Below are 19,571 nucleotides of genomic sequence, written 5' to 3' on the forward strand. Positions count from 1 at the left end.
TTATCGCATACGGTTTGATCACAGCCTGTTTTCTGGTTTGATGTATTAAGGTTTTAGGAATCAAGGCCTATTCAATCTGAAAATTAGTTGAGCATCAGACAACTCTCGCGATATAACGTATCGTTTCTTTTCTTTCCACGTGATCTCCCCCTCCCGTTATTTCCTGCAGCAACATTTGATGCTTGACTCCGTTGCAGTCTGTGTGGCTACACGGCACCAAACGAAAGTGCACGTTAGGCTGCTCATACTGTATCGCAATATTTTAAAAACCTTGTTTTATGCAGGCATTGCCATTTATTCTTGGCATTGGCTATATTGAGAAGTCTGTATTTTACATGAGCTGTTTTCATCTGTAGCCGAGTTTAAATTAAGATTTTGATATTTTATTACGGAACGTTAGGAGCTATCGAAGGCAGCTCAGATTTAACAATGGCGACAGCTGCGGTATCTGGCCCTGCAGGCAGCGGCCCCAACCCCGGATCCGGGGCTGAGTTGGTCCGTGGGCAGGCCTTCGATGTCGGGCCCCGCTACACTAATTTGTCTTACATTGGAGAGGGGGCCTACGGTATGGTCTGGTAAGTTACATTAAGTGTTTGTTTCTGCCGAGATTGACTAGTGAAGATGACTAACTTCGCTGTGTTAGATGTTTAGCTAAGAGATAACGTATCATGAATCTCCATATGCCCAGCAAGGACCCCCTTTAAATGTTAACTATTAGCCTACAGTAACGTTACCCAGCGGGACGTAAAATGGCTAGATGGAGATACTAATGCTTGCAATGTGTCCTTGCCACATCAGGGGTGGAGTGAAAATCTAAGTAGCTACTAAATTACTTGTTAATCTGTGGTCTTATTTCCCAGATCTGGGTTGCTTGATGGCTGTGGTTGTTGGATAGCCTATAGGCTATATAGTTTATAAACTAACGCCAATCTGTTGAACCACTTTGTTAAAGTGTAGGCCTAGTGCTACATAATTAGTGTCCTTTTCAAATTACTCTAGTAGCTACCTAGGTTGTAGATTGATGCAAGCTTCATTTGATAATGATCTGGACCAATCGTTTCCATAATAAGGCAGTTAAGTTGATGTATGAATCCTGACGCGCCGCCACTGTATCAGCAACAAGTTGTTATACTGAATTCTTTGGTTAGGCTACAGAATGTCGAAATCCAGCGTCTTCCTATTGCTATATGTCGGAGCCTTTTAATCATAGGCTACAGTTTGTCATTAATGTCGCGAACACTCGTATTAAGTTGAAACCACGCGTTTAAGTGGTTTATTTGAAACCAGCTTTTGCCATAATATCGACGGCGATTGCCTTCAGTGATTTGGTAACGTGCAACGTGCACAAAAAGCTATCCTACCCTTCAGGTTCAGATAAAATGAATGCATCAGCTGATGTATAGAAATACTTTGTTTGGCATTGGCTCGTGGGAGCTTGCTGCGACAGTAAGACAACTGTAAGAGCAACAGGATGTCAGCAAGCCCTGTTGTAGGCTCCACCACAGTGGCGTGGGTGCCGATGCGAAAGCTGAACAGGATGCTTTGAGATGCGCCACACTGCTCATTTCTACCCCCCTATGCTAATGTTCTACCGTGCAACTCGATGTTCAAATGATACTCATTCAATGTATGCATGCAGGTCAGGCCTATGTTTTTATACCAGAAACCATTATTCAAGCTCAAGGTCATCTGTCATACCGCGCTTACAAACAAGTGCAATCAATGGTGCCTTGATGCATCACACCAGTGAAAGCCGACATAAGGAATCCGCAATTATTTATCGGAAAGCGAATATTCGAATCGCGTCAGGTGGAAAACATCTGCCAGCCGTGAGTTTTGTGTGTGTGTGTGTTATTATTAGAGTCATTGGACAAGGAGACAGGCCCAGTTTGCAGGCAGTCATAATGATTCTGAATCTAACATTGTGGGAGCTCATGATATCTGAAACCCTTACATTCAAATCCGAATATGACTTATGATGTGCATTTAAAAGTCTATCATGGGCAGCACATCAACGGCTACAACTGAAGAGTTCAGATGTGAAAGTCAGAGGAGGAGGTGTTAAATAGATGTGTATAGATTGGTTGTGAAAAGATGCTGTGCACAGTAACACAGTGTTTGTGATTCCTTTGAAAAGACTGAACACATCACGGTTGTTGCATCATCTAATGATATATCCGTATTGTTAATATTACTTTGCATGTCTTTCATTTCTAAACATTAAGGGACATTTACCAAGCCATCTTGCCCTTGCCAGTCTGAACTACCCCTTCCAGTTAATTTCCCATCCACTCTACCACTGAAAACCCGCAAAGCCACATTTATGTCAGTAGCAGTTCTGAGTATCCTGCTGAAGAACATGCTGGAAAAAATAACCCTCACGTGGATGTTCGCATAAGTGGAACGTGTAGCAGCACTCTGAACAATAGGTGAAGAAGTTCTACAGCACACATCACACTCAACCACGTTAAGTAGAGGCTGGATAGTGTAGGCTTTGAGATGAACCCATCAGTCGGATCAGTGGTATCAGAAAGAAATTGCACATCTCCATAAAAGTAGTAGATTAAATTAGCACAAAGTGTAATCACTCTGCAATCCCAAGGGGGGTATTATGAGGAACTAGGAAGTGACATTTTTTTTTTTCTCTCCCTCTCTTTTGGATTGTTTTTCTTGTGTACAGCAGCGCCGTTGCTGTTGGCTAACATCAGAATTTTCCAGGCCGCCTCTCGCCCTGGAAACATGGGAGGCCTGGCTCAGCCCGTCTAATCACAGAAATGGCTTTACCTTGTGGACACTCTTGGCTCACGCCAGGAGAAGCCGAAATTTGAATGTGAGACATTAGGTAACTACGGCATGTTCCACACAGTGGATCCGAACTGGTTGTTTTGGGGACAAATCAGCACCCTTAGTGACCCTGTGTGTCCAAAACTGCTACAGTCCACATCATCTGCCTTTCTCTGCAGAGCATATGGTGATGCAATGAGCTCAGAATGTGGCTGTGAGCTTCAGGACTCATTCATACACACACACACACACACACACACACACACACAGAAACAGCATATCACTCAGCATTGTGCATCTTGAGAGAAAGAGACAGAGAGAGGTGTGCTATACGCGTAACCTGTCCGTGGTAGCTGTGGAGTTTCGTTCAGATTCGGCATCTGAGGCCTTACATGGCATGGTTGTCTTTCTGTGCTTAGCCTATGTGTGTAATATGTATGTGTATGTTGTCTTTGTGAAACGCCAAAGATTTTGCCATTTCTATAGAAGATGTTGACACCCCCTTGAAGTGCTAGTGGCACACGAATAAACTGGAGGCTAGGCCTGTGCTAAAACACCTGGCTACAATGCATCAGTGGCAGCAGTACATACTTAACCGTTTGATCTATCCTGCTTGCAGTGACCTGCTGGTGTCCATCTTACGATCAGGTACAGGACGCCTAAAAGCCTTATCTCAAGAGCAGCACTGTGTCTATTGGCCTGTTTGGAGAGATCCTAGTTTGATATCCTTTGTGGCCAGGAAATCCTGAAGATCTTTCAGCTTCCTCGAAAGCGCTGTTCTTCTTAACGCATCGTTTTTCTATACATCAGCCTGTTCTAGTTTTCAGTTTTCCGATGTTGGCGCTTCTCTGCGTAGTTACTTGTCTGGTTATGGTAATGTGGTGACATTTGTGAGTTGTCAGCCTCTCAATGTAGGACAGGTCCTGATTCATCATCAGCTATGGTTTATGGGTTCGGTCATGTCTGGATCAGAAATCAGTCATTTTTTGTTTTGGATGAGCTTTGGTGTAAACCTGTTTATGTAGGGAAAGTTGCTCAACCTGTCTGTGTTCTCACATGATGGAATGATATCATGGTCAGAGATCATGGATAAGTCACGGTCTAGATAGTTTGTAGCCCCTCTTAATGCAAAGCAGGTTATCTGGAGCTGGTGGACTCCTAATCTACGTTTACTCCATGATGAAAAGCTAGTGGATAGCCTTGCTTCAGAGTCTACATTGTACCAGAAAGACTGTTGTTTGGGACAACTCGCACTCCACACTCAAAACAGAAAGTCCTTATCAGCATAATCACTAGCTCACTAGGATAAGGGGAGAGCATGTTTGGCTCCGTGACACAATGGCCGCCTTGTTAATGTGGTGCCTATTAGCCTATGGCTTATCTTACCTTCCCTCCAACACACCTAAAACTGACCGTAGTGTCAGTGGAGAAACATTTAGGGAATTAATGATTGTAGAATTTACCCCTTCTTTATTTGATTTACAATGCAATTTCAATTAGGATAGGTGCTACTAATTGCCTTCTCTGGTAGAAGTCATTTCAATAATCATGATTTGATAGTGGAAAAGCCTGCCATTGGTCAAACAAACCAAAATGACCGGTGTGAATTGTGCATTGAACTTAGTGGAAATGTGTTACCTTCTTTACTGGTCGTTAGTTTTTGCTGGTGGGTAGAATCCCAACTCCTGCTCTGTTGTAGACAGTGTTGAGTGATGCAGCTTTGCCTATCTGCTGTTTGTGATCCAAAGATATCGCTGTGCACTACTTTTGTTAACCAAATTATTTAGTCTGCAAACACAGTTCTGTTATGCGTGCGTGTCATCGTATGCAAAGTGGTGCTAGTTTTCAGACATTTGTTTTTCTTCTGCTGAAGCTTCTTAAAGTTTTTTTAGTTTTTTTTATTTGACTATTACATGTGACTTACATTTTGAGGAGGATCTTTATCTGAGGTAAATGTTGGTAGCTTTTATGTGAAAGGTTCCCTCAGGAACACTGGCTGAGTCACTTTGAAGTGGCCTACATCAAATGGCAGACGGCAGCGCAGGCTTTCAGTGGCCACAGACAGGAAACATTTGGGAGTGGAGCCTGGATTCTGGCAAGGTGAAGGCCAATGTGCTGACGCAGTCAGCAGCCCCCCCCCCCATCCCTCTTTTTCCTGGTGACCAAACTGATGTCATGGTAGTTTTGGCAGAGTGTGGGGACAAGCTTTGGCTCTGCTGGCAGTATAAGGGCGAAGACAGCCCCCATTAAACCTGGCTATAAAGAGGGTTGTTTTGCAGAGCAAGGATACTGGCTTATCCAGGCAACTTCAGGACTAACCATGGATCTCTACGAAAACACTGGATTGAGCATCTATCGTTTCAAAAGTGACCACTTCTTCTGAGACCAGTCTTTACTCCTGAAGTGACCTGGATAGATATGCTAGAAACCATGTTTCATAGCATAACAACACATTACATTTACATAATCCCTTTCTAGGTACCCAGAGCACTGAAAAAAGGAACCGTTCACCACAGCCACTAGCACCAATGCGTTGTCCAGCCCTTGGTGACCACGTCTGACCTCCACTCTGCCAACCTGGTCCCCAGCACCACCACTACCTCTCTCGTATGCATGCTACGGGCGCTCACTTGCTCACGCTCCTGCCAGGGTTTGCTGCTCTGCCAAACTCTGCCACAACGCCAGTCGCCAAGGCAACCTCTCCGAGGGCTGACGTCAGCGCCCCACACTCAAATCAATCTGGTTCTGATGGGCAGAAAGAGATCTGGTGTGTGTAGGCCGGCTCAATTATGGCAAAAAAAAAAAAAACATAATCATGGTTATTTTGTAGTTGAATTGATTTAGATCCTAATATTTTAACCCGATGAATTTGAAAACGTCGTCCGTTTTCTAAACTACAAATTCAACAAACGGTAGATACAAAACTAAAAAACAAATAGAAAATGCATGCAAAACAAATGATGTAACAGTTACCACTGTAAAGCAAAGTGGTGTGCTGGATCTATACTCACAAAACGAGAGCGTTGTTGCAAAACGGAATGCAGCAAAATAATCATTACACCTCGATCATGTTGTTTTCATAATTGTTTGAAGTCATAATTGACAATTAATCGTTTGATTCGATAAGTTGCCTAGCCCTGTTATATTCATGGAGTACTGTTGGTAAAGCAGTCGACATTGCCACACAGGCTGTGTGTTTTGGTTGGCTGGTTGAGGGTTTAACTTGTCAAGTGTTACTTCCTGAGTAGGAGGTGCATTGTCGTGTGTTAATGTGTGTTGTCAGAAGGTGTGGTTACAATAGCAGTAGGCATTGGCACATACGTTTTGTTTAGGCTCTAACCTGTACAGTTACCTCCCAAGTGTATTTGCTTCATTTTCGTACACATCTGTTTCGTACAGGTATTGTCGCAAAGACCCAATCTAATCGTGTCATTCACCAGGAAATGGCCAACTCTCTCTCTCTCTCTCTCTCTCTCTCTGAAAACAAGTTAACAGTGTCCATTTCTACCATGCTGTTGGCAGAGCCAGGCACATTGCCGTCCTCTCCTCCTCCTCTCTGCCACCCAAATGATTGGCACACGCTCCATGGCTGCCCTGAGCCCGCTGTGCCTCTCTCCTGGACTAATGTGTCTAACTGTCCCCAGCCTCTCGTCGCTGAGCTTGAGCAGGAGAGCAAAGGTTGGCAGGTTGTCTCGAGCTTTTCTCCATAATGTGTCCGCTGTCAAAGGCTGGTCACATTTGCTTGTTTTCTTTCTTCCCTCCCCCACCACCAAGTCTTTCTCCGACTTGCAGCCTGGTTTTTGCCTAAAAGGCCTTGCAGAGGGTAGAAAAATTTGTATTTCTGGCGGTATGAAAAGGAAAAAAGTGTTCAGATTTATTTGAGGTTTTTTTTTAGTGTGTATGTGCTTCTGTTGCCTCAAGGGTATCAGAGATTGTCCGCTCCCTCGCTCTGTAGAAGCTCAAGCATGGCAGTGCGAGCGCCTTCCTCTACTCACTTGGCCAGGTCGTCATGGCAACAGCCTGTTGCATAACCAGCCTTGCTTGCCGCAATATATGTAAAGTCTTGTAGTCCGTCTCCGTGGAAACAATCTCTCTCTCTCTCTCTCTCTCTCTCTCTCTTTTTCTTTCTTTCTTTCTTTCTTTCTTTCTTTCTTTCTCTCTTTCTCTCTCTCTCTCTTTCTTTCTCTCTCTCTCTCTCTCTCTCTCTCTCTCTATCTATCTATCTATCTATCTATCTCTCTCTCTCTCTCTCTCTCTCTCTCTCTCTCTCTCTCTCTCTCTCTCTCTCTCTCTCTCTCTCTCTCTCTCTCTCTCTCTCTCTCTCTCTCTCTCTCTCTCTCTCTCTCTCTCTCTCTCTCATATATGGCCTATACAAACACACACATACACCAATGTTAGTTTGATGTTCTCCAAGTTCGCTGGTCTCAACTGGCCGTCGTCATTAATCCAGCACTTGATTTACAAACCCCACAGAATGCCGCAAATCTTGCATGGGTATTGTCCCAGAAGCAAGTCTAATAATAGAAGACGCGCGCACACACACACACACACACACACACACACACACACACACTTTAGTGAAAGCACTGATAATAATGCTGCTAGCAGCCCTGCTTCGGGCTTGTGTGAGCGCCTGTACGCTCAGCTCTCGGGAGGGGGTCCTCTCCTGGCACCTGGCCTGTGGAGGAGCACACTGAAGCTGGCAGAGCTTGACGCTCGAGCCGCAGGCTAGAGAGCACCATCCACCCACACACTCCATCTAGAGAGATGGAGGTGGTATGTGTGTGTGAAAGGGGGTGGGCTGTAGAGTAGATAAAGAGACTGAAGGTCAGCAGTTGGTTGGCTGTTCGCATGAGTCTGACTGACCCACTTTGAGCGGTAGACGCTGTCAAGATCAGAGCGACACTACAAAACTTGTTCCGTAGCCTCTTGTCTTTTGTGCGATGCTCAAGTGTACCAAACTGTTCGAGCTTGTGTAAATAAAGACCACCGCAGGGGCCATTGCGATCTTGTTCCCAGTCTTCACCACTTATCTAAGAGCGTGTGTTGGACAGCAGAAAAAGCACAAAATCTGATCATCTGATGAAGTGCATGTCAGCTAAGCGTGTCACTTTGAACCCCCCCCCCCCAAACAGCTAAGTGTGTCACTTTGCCCCCACCCCCTACAGCTAAGCGTGTCACTCATTTTGTACCCCCCACAGCTCTGCATTTGACCGGGACGGCAAGGTGCGCGTGGCCATCAAGAAGATCAGCCCCTTTGAGCACCAGACCTACTGTCAGCGCACACTCCGCGAGATCAAGATCCTGCTGCGCTTCAAACACGAGAACATCATTGGCATCAACGACATCATCCGAGCGCCCAGCATCGACCAGATGAAAGATGTGTATCCTTTCGCTGACGAGCTGGTCGTCACTCCCAAGTTCAACTAAGCACTAACACAGTTAAGCAGCTCCCACTACACACACACGCACGCACACACACACACACACACACACACACACACACACATACATACTAGCATGCTCCTCTGCCTTAAAGTAAAAGCATCTCAGTGGATAGCACAGTACTCATGCATTTGAATATAATGTCTCTATTTAAAATAGTATGAAGTATGAGTTATTGAAGAGGTACTATTTAAAGAGTGGTGAGCTCCTTGACGCTTGACTGCGCAGCTACATAGTACAGGACCTGATGGAGACGGACCTGTACAAGCTGCTGAAGACGCAGCACCTGAGCAACGACCACATCTGCTACTTCCTCTACCAGATCCTCCGAGGGCTCAAGTACATCCACTCGGCCAACGTGCTCCACCGCGACCTCAAGCCCTCCAACCTGCTCCTCAACACTACCTGCGATCTGAAGGTATAGTGTGGGGGCGGGGGGGGTGAAGAGTTTGGCCAGTGGGTGGTGATGATGAGTGTATTGATCTGTTTGTCGTCTTCAGCTGCTGCTGTAGGCTTTATGTGTGTCTGTCTAATAGTTTCTAGTTTTGGAACCTGTGGTTCCATCTCGTCCACTTTCCCTTTTAGATGTTTTCTGGTGAATTGCTCCCACATACCAAATCTTTGAGGGGAAAAAAAATTAGACTGACCTGTAGTGTAAGCAGCCACATGGTTGCAAAGGAGTGCTGATATGTTGGACTGGCCAGAAGAGCTTCAAGGTTACATGACCAAGCTCTATGAGCCATGTCGAACAGCACATGTGCAGAGGACAGGCAAGCGTTTGAAGACCTTGGAGGGAAATGGCCTTTGCTTTGTATGTTCAGCGTGTTTTGAAATTGTGTTGAAGCTCAATTTGTGGAGCCAGACACTACTAGATGGCAACATCTTGACTTGGCCCTCCATAGAGGATGCGCTCGAGATGAGGTTGTTTCTTCTTTCTCTTTAAGCGCAGATACAGTTGTTATTGTGAATGCTTTAATTATATGAATTGCGTCGTATAAATTGTGTTGAGCTTGTGCATGAGGTTATAGATGAGTGAGTTAGTGAGTTTTAAACCCACTGAGAAATCTGACTAAAGCATCAAGCTTCTAACCTTGGGGTCCCTGCCACCTGGCTCTGCCATTTGAGCTTCAAGAGAACAGCTTACTTACACAATCTATTTACAATCAGCGCATTTTGTAGCCCACACTGACCTCGAGGTGAGGCCATTTCAGCAATGCCACGAGCTGCTTGAGAAGTTCTGTAACAAGGTGGATGGATGGATGGATGCATTATTATTCTCAACAACAAAAATAAAAATGTTTCTTCTGTTACCATTAATGTGTGATGTGGTCCAGTGACCAAGTGCAAGTGTTACATTTCAGTGGTCGATCAGATAAGATCAGACTGCTTGCCAGAGCTCTTGTAATCATGATTATGATAAAGACGAAAGAAATGTGCAGGTTGGCGTTCTGCTGTTTCCATTGTGATTCATGTGTGCATTTGTTTTGCATGCTAGCTGCATGGAAATGCAGTGAAAAGCATCATCAGAGAGGGATGCCCTTTGAGAAAGCAGCTGCTCTGCAGCTTTTGAAATCGTCTGGCTGATAAGACTTGCAGCAGTTAACTGGGACTTGCCATCATTTTCAGAAGGTTGATTTTGACGTGGCTAGATTTGGAGCTCTGGTTTTGAATTGCATTTGCAAAACATGAAAGGCACTGAACTGCAATGACGTGCATGGCGTGGGAGATGTATGCATCATATGTGCAAACCGTACTGGCCACATGTTCTTGCTAACCTGTTTATGGTTTGGTAGCATCTGCTCGATTAGCATCTGAGCTGGCCTTAGTTCTTCCTCATTGGGTTGTTTGTGGTTTGACTTTCCTCTCATACATAAGATAAGGTGACACTACTTCATTGATGTTTGGGTGCTTAGTCCATCACCGATGATAAGGGCGTCAAGCTAAAAACATACAGTAATTTCCTGTGTGTTAGCCACATTTATTATACGCACAGTAGCGTATAATTGTGTATAAGCCGCAGGTCAGGACTGTTTTATGCAAGTGAAAAAAGAAACAAAACCATATTAATACCATATTTAACTGCCCCTTTGTATTAACTTCATAGCTAAAGAAATTTAGCAAAATCAATGTATAAGCCGCGGCTAATAATGGCTAATAGTTGGGAAATGGCTGATAGTTGTCACGGTAATGACATTATTCAGGCTTACGTCTTGTAATATTATCACATTAGTTGTAACACTGGTTTGAAATGACTGCTGCTGTTGAAATTTATTTTATGTACTTTTCTGTTTTTCACTGTGTTGCCAGATTGTCAGAAGATATTTTTTTTCAATTGATGTAAATGTAATGGAAAATACAGTTTTATTTGAACAATGGCTGAAGAAGCCTTCATTATATTAATTATAGTTCATGTTCATTTCATGTTGTTGTAATGGTAATCCTGCTCAGTACAAGATGAACAGCAGGTTCAGCCATGTTGCTGATTGGTTGTTCATTGCCAGCTGGTCCGTTGCTCTGTGTGTGCAGATCTGTGACTTTGGATTGGCCCGTGTGGCGGACCCCGACCATGACCACACCGGCTTCCTGACGGAGTACGTGGCCACACGCTGGTACCGAGCGCCCGAGATCATGCTCAACTCAAAGGTAAGCTCCAAGTATCAGTATCAGGGGGGGGAGTGGTGCGTAACCTGCACAGGCATGCGTCTGTTCTTTATTTCACAGGCACACACACACACACACACCCATGACTGCTCAGACAGGCATGTTCACATGCAGACACTCGCAGACACTCGCTTAAGTCCGCATGAATGAACGTAGGCAAACAAAAACATACCCCCTCAGCCTTCCACACTCATTAATCGGACCTACAGTCATGTAGCCACACAGACACACGCAGACACACACACACACACAGTTCATCCTACTCTGACTGTGACGCTTAGACAGGCGTTGACGCGTTGGTCCACTCTTGTCTAGTTGGGTGGAGCGCGGGGCCGTGCTTTGTGGTGAAAATCGGCTGATTGGCTGATGGGCGGTGATGGATGGCACTGGCCGCCGCTGATTATGCCCCCAGGCGACGCACAGAGTAATTACACAGCTTTTATTTACAGCCTAGAGTTATGAGAACAAGGGCAAATGCCACAGCAGCCTGGCCCTCAGCTAATCAGTCAACCCCCACAACCCACTCACACACCACCACCACTAAGGACAAAAGCTTTTCAACTGATGACCACTTCTAAGGCTACCATTGACTTTAGCTTTCACATCAGTAGTTCAGCAGGATTTCAGTCATTGATTAACTAGTTTATTCATTGCCCATGAGGCTGAGGTTAATTGAATTACTCAAATGAATTGCTAGTTCTTTTAATAGTTAAAGATGTCATCAAATTTAGATGTGAAGCAGATGTGAAGAGGCCTTAGGTGAAGGCCTCTTGAAAAGCCTCCCGTGTCTGTAAAAGGCCCAAAGGCAGGCTGGAATGGTCACCAATCAATGAGGAGTTGCTACCGTAGTGCTGGAGCAGACTTGTTGTCTGGTCAGCTCTTTGCTTCAGAAACTGAGCATTGACTCATGGAACGCTGTTTGGTGTCCCACTTTCTTTTGATATCTTTTTTTGGTGTGTGTGTGTTCATTCGGTCTTCCACTCCCTCACTTACATATATATATATATATATATATATATAGATATATATAGATATATAGATATAGATATAGATATACACACACACACACACACACACACACACACACACACTGAGGCATGCACACATAGCATGCCTCACACAAAGGACCGGCCAGTAGGTTAAGAGCTCTGCCAAGTTTTTTCCCCAAAGATGAGCCAATAGATAGAGATGGTTAAGCACTCTGCCAAGTAATTTTTTTTTTTTTTTGGCCAAGTTTTTATTTTTTACTCTTGTTCTTCGCAGGGCTACACTAAATCCATTGACATCTGGTCCGTGGGTTGTATCCTGGCTGAGATGTTGTCCAACAGGCCCATTTTCCCCGGGAGGCACTACCTGGATCAACTCAACCACATCCTAGGTATTAAATCGTTGCCCTTCACTTTATGCCCTTGTGTCTCTTTGTCCCAGGCGTCTCTAAGCACGGCGGCCGGTTTAAGCTGGTCTACTGAAGATGAGTGATGGAGGCAGGCGTTAACGTCCGTTCACCAAAAGAGAAAAAGACAAATCATCGGCCGTTGGAGCCATTTTATCAGCTGAGGAGATTGCATCGTGCTCATTCGTCAGCGATGGTGAAAGACAATTCGATGCAGACTTGTTGTCCTCTAACAGCTGACTTCCCGTGTGTGAATGTGACGCTACTCATTTAGTGAGCACCGTTCAATGTGGGTCTCATAAATCTGCATGAAACACCAGCTGTGAAAAGGCAATATGAAAAGAAAACAGCAAAACAAATCTGTCAAATGCAGATTTGAAAAGGAGCTATTTTTACCCTACCCTCAGAGCCCCAAAGGAGGCTTTATTTTTTTAGCATCCTTGGAGGTTGTGATATTGATGTCATTTTACAAAATTTCTTCTCTGACTGAGGGAGCATGATCATTTTTGATTTAGCACAGTGCATTTTATTTTGAGCTTTACAATTTTTATTACATTTTGTTCTGATTTTGGCCAGCCTTAAAAGTAGCAGCTATACCGTACACCTGCTGCATGCCATTATTATTGCTACAGTTTCCAGATAAAGATCTCCAGGCTTTTCAAGCAGTGGTTTCAGAGGATGGTTTTAATAACTTAAAATCATTCCAGTCTTAATATGAACATTTATATGACATGATTGATTGTTGGGGCATATTCTGTAGATCTATTCAACTCCTAATAATGAGTGACTCATTTCCTTGGCCAACCGAGATGTTTCACAACAATTCAATCAAGAAATCATTACAAGTCTATAAACAAATGACATCCTCCTCATTTTAATAGTTTCCCAACATGATGTGTTTGAAGCCTTAACACACAAACAAGACCATATTTGTAAAATCACACAGGCTACTGAACCTGCACCAGTTTAACCCATTAGAAGTACTGCCACCTTTTAAGGCATTCATGTATTGTATAGTTGTGACATGTCACCATCGCAAGTTCATTCAACATCAGTTTCTGAATCACTGTTGAGGCTGTTAAGACAGATTAGTACAACTTAATTGTATTGCCAAATAATGGACAGTTCATCAACGTGATTTCATAGAAGTTTGCACATTAATATCAATAATGCTCTGTCTTTAATCTGGCATTGACTTTTTCTTGGCTATTCATGGCTGCTGTCCTTTCCTTGTTGTAGCTTTTTCCTCACATTTGCTTTCCTTTGCTTTCAACTCGCTTTGGATAAAAGCATCTGCCGAGTGACAACAATCTAAATGTAATTTAAAGGAAAAAAGCTGTTTACAATTTGATACGAGACTGCAATACTGATAGTATTACAACTATCAAAATGTATCCTTTTTTTCTTCTCTCCTTACATTGACACATCCCCTGTTTCTCATGCAACATACAAAGATCTTGTGCCATATGTTATTTTCATGATGTTTGAATTGTCACTACTGCTGTGAACAGGAATCGGATCCCCTCTCCCCCTCTTCCCTCGTGCATTGGGGGGGGGGGGGGTGGGGGGGGTCACTGCTGCGTGTGCTCCCCATGGTCCATAGTAGCCCTCCCCTGTGCTGAGCAGCAGATGTTTCCCTAATGATATAGCAGGTCATTTCCTTATTTAGATCCCCCTTTATCATTATCCCATAGGAGGCCGCCATCACCACACTCCCATCTCGGCCTCTCCGCCTCGTTATCATAAGGAAACACACTGTTTGCATTGCACTTGAAAGCCTCTCTCTGTTGGGTGTGTTGAATGGCTGGTTTCGGTGCTAATCATAGACTGCCAAAGGTCTGTGTGTCTGTTAGCTTACAAAGTCTATGTTTAGCATGAGCCCACAGCCTTTTTTATTTTATAAGTAAAGATGGGGAAGTACAGCCGATGTGCAGATGTGGGGTCTTTAAAGCAGATGACCGGGAGGGTGTGGAACGAGTCCTTAAGCTGTGCTTTCTGTCTCGTCTCGCCTCAGGAATCTTAGGGTCTCCGACTCAGGAGGACCTCAACTGTATCATCAACATCAAGGCCAGGAACTACCTGCTGTCCCTCCCCCTGCGCTGCAAGGTGCCCTGGAACCGCCTCTTCCCCAATGCTGATCCCAAAGGTCAGAGGTCGTTCCTGCCTCACTTCCTGCTTGCCCCTCATCTGATCTGATATCCCAAAGCTACTAGCACTAGACAACGAAAGCTAACTAAGCTACAGATATAATATAGTACCTCCACTGCTGCACTGTGCTGAATTACAGAGGGAGAGTGATTTAATCAAATCCTTGTGTTTCATGCAGCCTTGGACCTGTTGGATAAGATGCTGACGTTCAACCCTCACAAGCGTATTGAGGTGGAGGAGGCTTTGGCTCATCCTTACCTGGAGCAGTATTACGACCCCACAGATGAGGTGAGCTACAGACACCCAGTCTCCTCCACCACTTCTGTTAGTTAGACTTGGCATTGTCAAGTGTAGACAAGTCAACCAAATGAATTCATAACATTAGCTTTATGTACTATTAGATATAGTAGCTGTGAATGGCATGTTGAGGTTAAATGTATTAGAGTAAGTAACTTGTGATGGGTGCTGTTGATCCTTTCCCATCCAGAGAAGGTTGTTTATCAGCAGGGTTTAGTGCTCATGAGGGTGGTGGCGTGTAGAAAGCAAACCATGGAGGTCAAGGTATTTGAGAAGCCCTCTGATGCCTAGCGCATACCATAGCCTCATGTATGCGCCCCTCGGTTCTCCGCTGTGTGTGAAATGTCTGCACAGTGAACTGACCACTGGAATGCATGCTGCAGCACAACCTGCTGAAAGCAAAAGACTGTCTTAGATTCATATCATAGAAGCGAGACAACATGTGAAGACCCCAACTGGATGTGCTTTTAATCAAATGCTCAGGTGGTTAAACTGGTGTCCTCTCTGCTTTTGTTCCCCTGTAGCCTGTTGCTGAAGCCCCTTTCAAGTTTGAGATGGAACTGGATGACTTGCCCAAAGAGACACTGAAGGACTTGATCTTCAAGGAGACTGCTCGGTTCCAGCCCGGCTTCAGGCCCTAAAGTCACCCGTAGGTAACCACCAACTGGAGTCTCAACTAATCAGTGTCAGAAATCACTTTACAGCAATTTCCTATAATACAACTTTACCTAACTATGACTATGATTAGGACGTTGCTTCCAATTCTAGATGTTTTTTACGGTGTTCTAAATAATGAAATTAAACCTGAAATAGTTGTAGGTTAAGGGAAGACTGTAAGGGCTTGACATGTCATGACATGACTTCTTCACTTAGCTGTGACTGATTGGGGTGTTACATCTAATTAAAGATGACTTTATAATGTTTTTTTTTTTAATAATTATGGGTTGGTTGTGACTGTGATGGGTGACGTTGAGTTTCATTCTCCTTTTCTCTCTCTTCTCCCCCTCCCTCCCTCTCTTCCCCCCTTCCCTCCCTCTCTCTCTCTCTCTCCCCCCCCCCTCCCTCCCTCCCTCTCTCTCGTTGCAGATGTGATGAGCCTGACTGGCTGTGGCTGCTCTCTGCCAGCAACATCTCCACTGTGTGCCGTTTATCGTTTTGGTTCATTTTATTTCCTTTTTGTTTTAAACGTCTGTGGCAAAAGCCTGTCCTCAACCAACCTCCTGTCTGTCCATGTCTCAGGAACAGCATAAGAAAGATCCCATTCCCTTTCTCCTCCTCACTCTTAGCCCCCTACCCCCTCACCCCCCTTCCTCTTTGAACCTCTCTGCTTCCTTTCTAGTCTAGCGTTTCCTCCTCCCTGCTCCTTTCTTTTTCTCCTGTCTGTCGCATGCTTACCACTCATGTCGGGAGACGAGTGCCCTGGTGGTGGACTGGAAGTGTAGGGACACGACGTGTGACTGAAGCCGAGCTGACGAGTGTTTCATATCAGTGGGAATTTGGACTATTATACAAATCCTGGTCAGGCTCTTCTGTCCTGCATTTCAGTTTGAAAAAAGGTACTGTATTGTGATTGTGCAACGGTTTTGCTCTCATTATTATTATTATTATTATTATTATTATTATTATTATTATTATTATTTGATAGAGCTACTGTTCTGGTAATGTGTCATTTTACAGAAAGTCTCCTAAAGCGTTTTTTTTCTTCCTCTGTCTCTCCCTGTCAACTGAGGCCAAACTTCTGATCAGGGAGAGGTTAGAGCTCAGAGATCTTATCACATGTGATGTATGCAGTGGTCTGATGCTCAGTTACAGGGTGCATGTAACATGCCCTCTATGCACTTTTTTGAAGAAAAAAAAACTAAAAAAAATTCTGCAGTTTTTGTCAAGGCTCCATTCCTGGGCTGGTTTAGTACTTCAGCCCAAAACACTCCCCTGATCCCATCCCTGCACATACCCTTTTAAAGCGTATTTTGGTACTGACGAGTAAAAATGCGATCACAGGAAGTGTCGTGCCACACATAGTGCTGGGACTATACAAGATGGCACTGCCATATTTTTTGGGAACCACATGAGTCTGGCCGGAGGCCGTGTGTGGAGCGGGGCCACAGCTCAGGCAGGGCGGCATCACACTGGGATGACCTCAGGCACCGGTCCTCGCCATCTCAACACAGGCACACTGGGCCTCCACAGAGGTACAAAACAAAACAAGACAGGGCTACAGCCAACGGCTTTTAGCGTTGACACTTCGGGTTTTGCATAGTCGCAAAAGCAAATCCACAGTCGACATAGCTTTGGGGAATAGCTGTAGTTGTGCTACAATCAACGTGATGCTTTTGTACTTTAAAAAGTATGGTGCCTCCTTCTTCCTTACCTGGTGTCTCTCTCTCTCTCGCTCTCTCTCTCCCCCTCTCTCTTTTTTTTCTCTCGCTATCTCTGTCTATCTTTCAGCTCTCTCAAGCTCATTCCCTTCGCCTTGTAACAAACGAGACTGTGCCCTTGCATGACTGTTAAAAAGCTTTCTATACAAAGACTATGTAAGTGCCACATAACTGGGAGTTCCACCTGGGAACCTCTGGACTTTTGTTATTCTATCTTTGGTGGTCTCACAAGTCCCATTTAGAAAAGTGTAGAAAAGGGTTCCTTTATTGTTTTAGTTTTTTTTAAAAACACTTAATTTGTAGTTATTCTTCTTTTTCTTTTCCTCAAATTTGGTTTTGCATAATTTAAAATTGAATTGAGCCTGTTCAACACAAAATGAACAAAGACAGTTTGCTGAGAGAGGAAGTAAAAATCCTGTGCAAATGCCCAAGGAGGATGGGCTGGCAATTTTTCACAGGGAAGAAAAAGTCAACGATGGCCATATTTGAAGATCAGCAGAAATAAAGCATGGGATGACACAGGTGGATTTATGTATATAGCTATATCATGTAATAAGGCTCTGAGGTCGGGGACAAAATAAACAAATAAACAAACACAAAAAAAAACTTTACCTAAAAGCTGATGCATCACGAGTGGTCGGAACAACATTTTAGCCAAGTCCTGCCTGGCCCCACGGGCATGGGTGAGTAATGGACTCTCCCGTAGGTGCAGTCGGCTGTGTTTTACATTACGGCTCCTCGTGCGGCACTCACTCTTGATGTCTCACTGGTGTGAACCTAGCAGTTATCATGTGTTCAGTGGGGCGTCCTCACCCACGTTAATATCTAGTCTCATGTTCCTCAGTTGTGCCCGGGGGTCCTGGGGGCCAGCTGTGGACATGCCGTGCTGTGCTGACCCTCGCCCAGGGCCACAGTTTATTTCTGAAACACTGCAAAACCCTGTAAGATAGCTTCTGCTGACATCTGTGTGCAACCTGTCTCTTTTGTGTGCCTTTTATTCGTCATGAATAACAAGATTTATTGTGCAGCTTTTTTTGTTTGTGTTTTGTATGTTTTTTTTTTTGTTTTGTTTGTTTTGAGGATTAGTTGTGATTTTTGTTTTCCAAGTATATTCTTTAAAGGTATATATTTAAAGTAAAAAAAAAAACGACAAACAAAAATAATGACACTTAATCCTCATGAATATTTTCATTTTAAATCCTATTGCCAGCGAATTGTGATTGTGATTCTGTTTAAAAAGTGAAGATTTTTACTTCTGCTTTCCCCCCCCTCCCCTCTCTAGACCTGCTTTCTTGGTTTGGATGTTTTGTGCACACTTTTTTTTACTGTAAAATGAATGTCATGTTTCTATTGAATATTAATCTTGTTCAAAAGTTGTTTCCGTATATTAAATTACTCTTCTGTAAGTATGTGCAGATCAGCAGATCTTTTATTGTAAGTTTTTACTTACAGACTGAGTCCCTTTTGAATTTGTGTCTCTTTGGATGTGCATTTGGGTTTTTGTGTAAGCACTGGGATGGGGAGGGATTGTTTTCAAAGTGATTAAAATATTAAAACATAATAGATTAATTAAAGTCCTGTATATCACCTGAAGGAATTCCCTTACAGAAGATGCCTCTTTGCTTCTGATGAAGATTGCCATATTGAATTACAGATAATGATTTATTTTGCAACTCTGTCAAATCATGTAACCTAGTAACGGCAGAATAAAAAAAAACACTATCCTGTATTTGTCTGTGGTCTCTCAGCGGATGGCAGATGTCCCCAGTCTTGAATGCTCACCAGACTAAGTGTATAAATGCACAGGCTTACAAAGGACTCAGTTGGCAAGGCAACAGCGGTGCTCTTGTCTTTCAGGCTGCTGGTTGGCTGAATAGAGGTAGTGGGAATGATAAGACGAGGACGACCAGGTTTAAAATTAGGAAAATGGCGCTTAAAACCAATTTCCCTGTTAGGTCTGTGTGGCTGTTATAGACCTGTTGCCTTGGAAGCATGTGGTCCTTGACAACTGGTATCAGCATCTTCAGGGCTCATAAAGGGCTCGGAGTAGAGGGGTGGTGGGCAGTGGCACACATACAAGTCCATTGTTCAGCTTGTCACGTTCAACTGATACCACACTACTCTGCAGTGGAAAACGGAGATAGTAGAAATGGTTTTGAGGTCCTTACTCTTCCGTGGTTCTACGCAAAGGGATGCTCACATGTGTCACAAGGTCAGCCACCTTTTAAAGGTGCAGAGCACAGTTCTAGAGGTGGGGGAGAAGTCTCTTAGACCTGCAGCCCTGATGCAATTTAAAGGTACTTGATCACTCACTCTCTAGTCATCAAAGAAAGAGTGTACAGTTTATAGGCTTACTAACAGTATTTACTGTTTACAGGGTATTGGTTCACTTGCTGACAGTGACGGATTTGGTTAAAAGAAGAAAAAAAAACAGGACAGTGGTCTTGGTGGCCTCTTCATGATGA

At 44.0% G+C, this 19,571-nt stretch overlaps 1 protein-coding gene across 2 annotated transcripts; it reads left to right on the forward strand.

Moving 5' to 3' along the window:
- The first annotated feature begins 197 nt into the window (after positions 1-197).
- mapk1 (mitogen-activated protein kinase 1) lies at positions 198-18,835 on the forward strand. Of its 2 annotated transcripts, none has more exons than XM_076270913.1 (9): positions 198-575; positions 7,986-8,168; positions 8,458-8,647; positions 10,756-10,872; positions 12,154-12,268; positions 14,298-14,429; positions 14,610-14,719; positions 15,253-15,381; positions 15,815-18,835. In XM_076270913.1, the coding sequence occupies exons 1-8, from the start codon at positions 430-432 to the stop codon at positions 15,367-15,369; spliced, it is 1,110 nt and encodes a 369-aa protein (XP_076127028.1). In that variant the 5' UTR covers positions 198-429; the 3' UTR covers positions 15,370-15,381; positions 15,815-18,835. The 2 variants fall into 2 exon arrangements, with proteins under 2 accessions (XP_076127028.1, XP_076127029.1); XM_076270914.1 differs by having other exon boundaries at positions 15,253-15,377.
- The last annotated feature ends 736 nt before the right edge of the window (positions 18,836-19,571 follow it).

This window comes from Alosa pseudoharengus, unplaced genomic scaffold (genome assembly GCF_046254945.1).
Source record: "Alosa pseudoharengus isolate Yale_2024_CS ecotype anadromous, Long Island Sound unplaced genomic scaffold, YU_APseudo_1.1 YU_APseudo_1.1_scf_6, whole genome shotgun sequence".
NCBI lineage: Eukaryota > Metazoa > Chordata > Actinopteri > Clupeiformes > Clupeidae > Alosa > Alosa pseudoharengus.

Bases quoted from the DNA above. Each gene is read 5' to 3' on its own strand.
- mapk1 (XM_076270913.1), top strand. From the start codon at position 430: ATGGCGACAGCTGCGGTATCTGGCCCTGCAGGCAGCGGCCCCAACCCC. The intron at 8,648-10,755 runs GTATAGTGTGGG...CTGTGTGTGCAG, and splicing joins ACACTACCTGCGATCTGAAG to ATCTGTGACTTTGGATTGGC. The intron at 14,430-14,609 runs GTCAGAGGTCGT...TGTTTCATGCAG, and splicing joins CCCCAATGCTGATCCCAAAG to CCTTGGACCTGTTGGATAAG.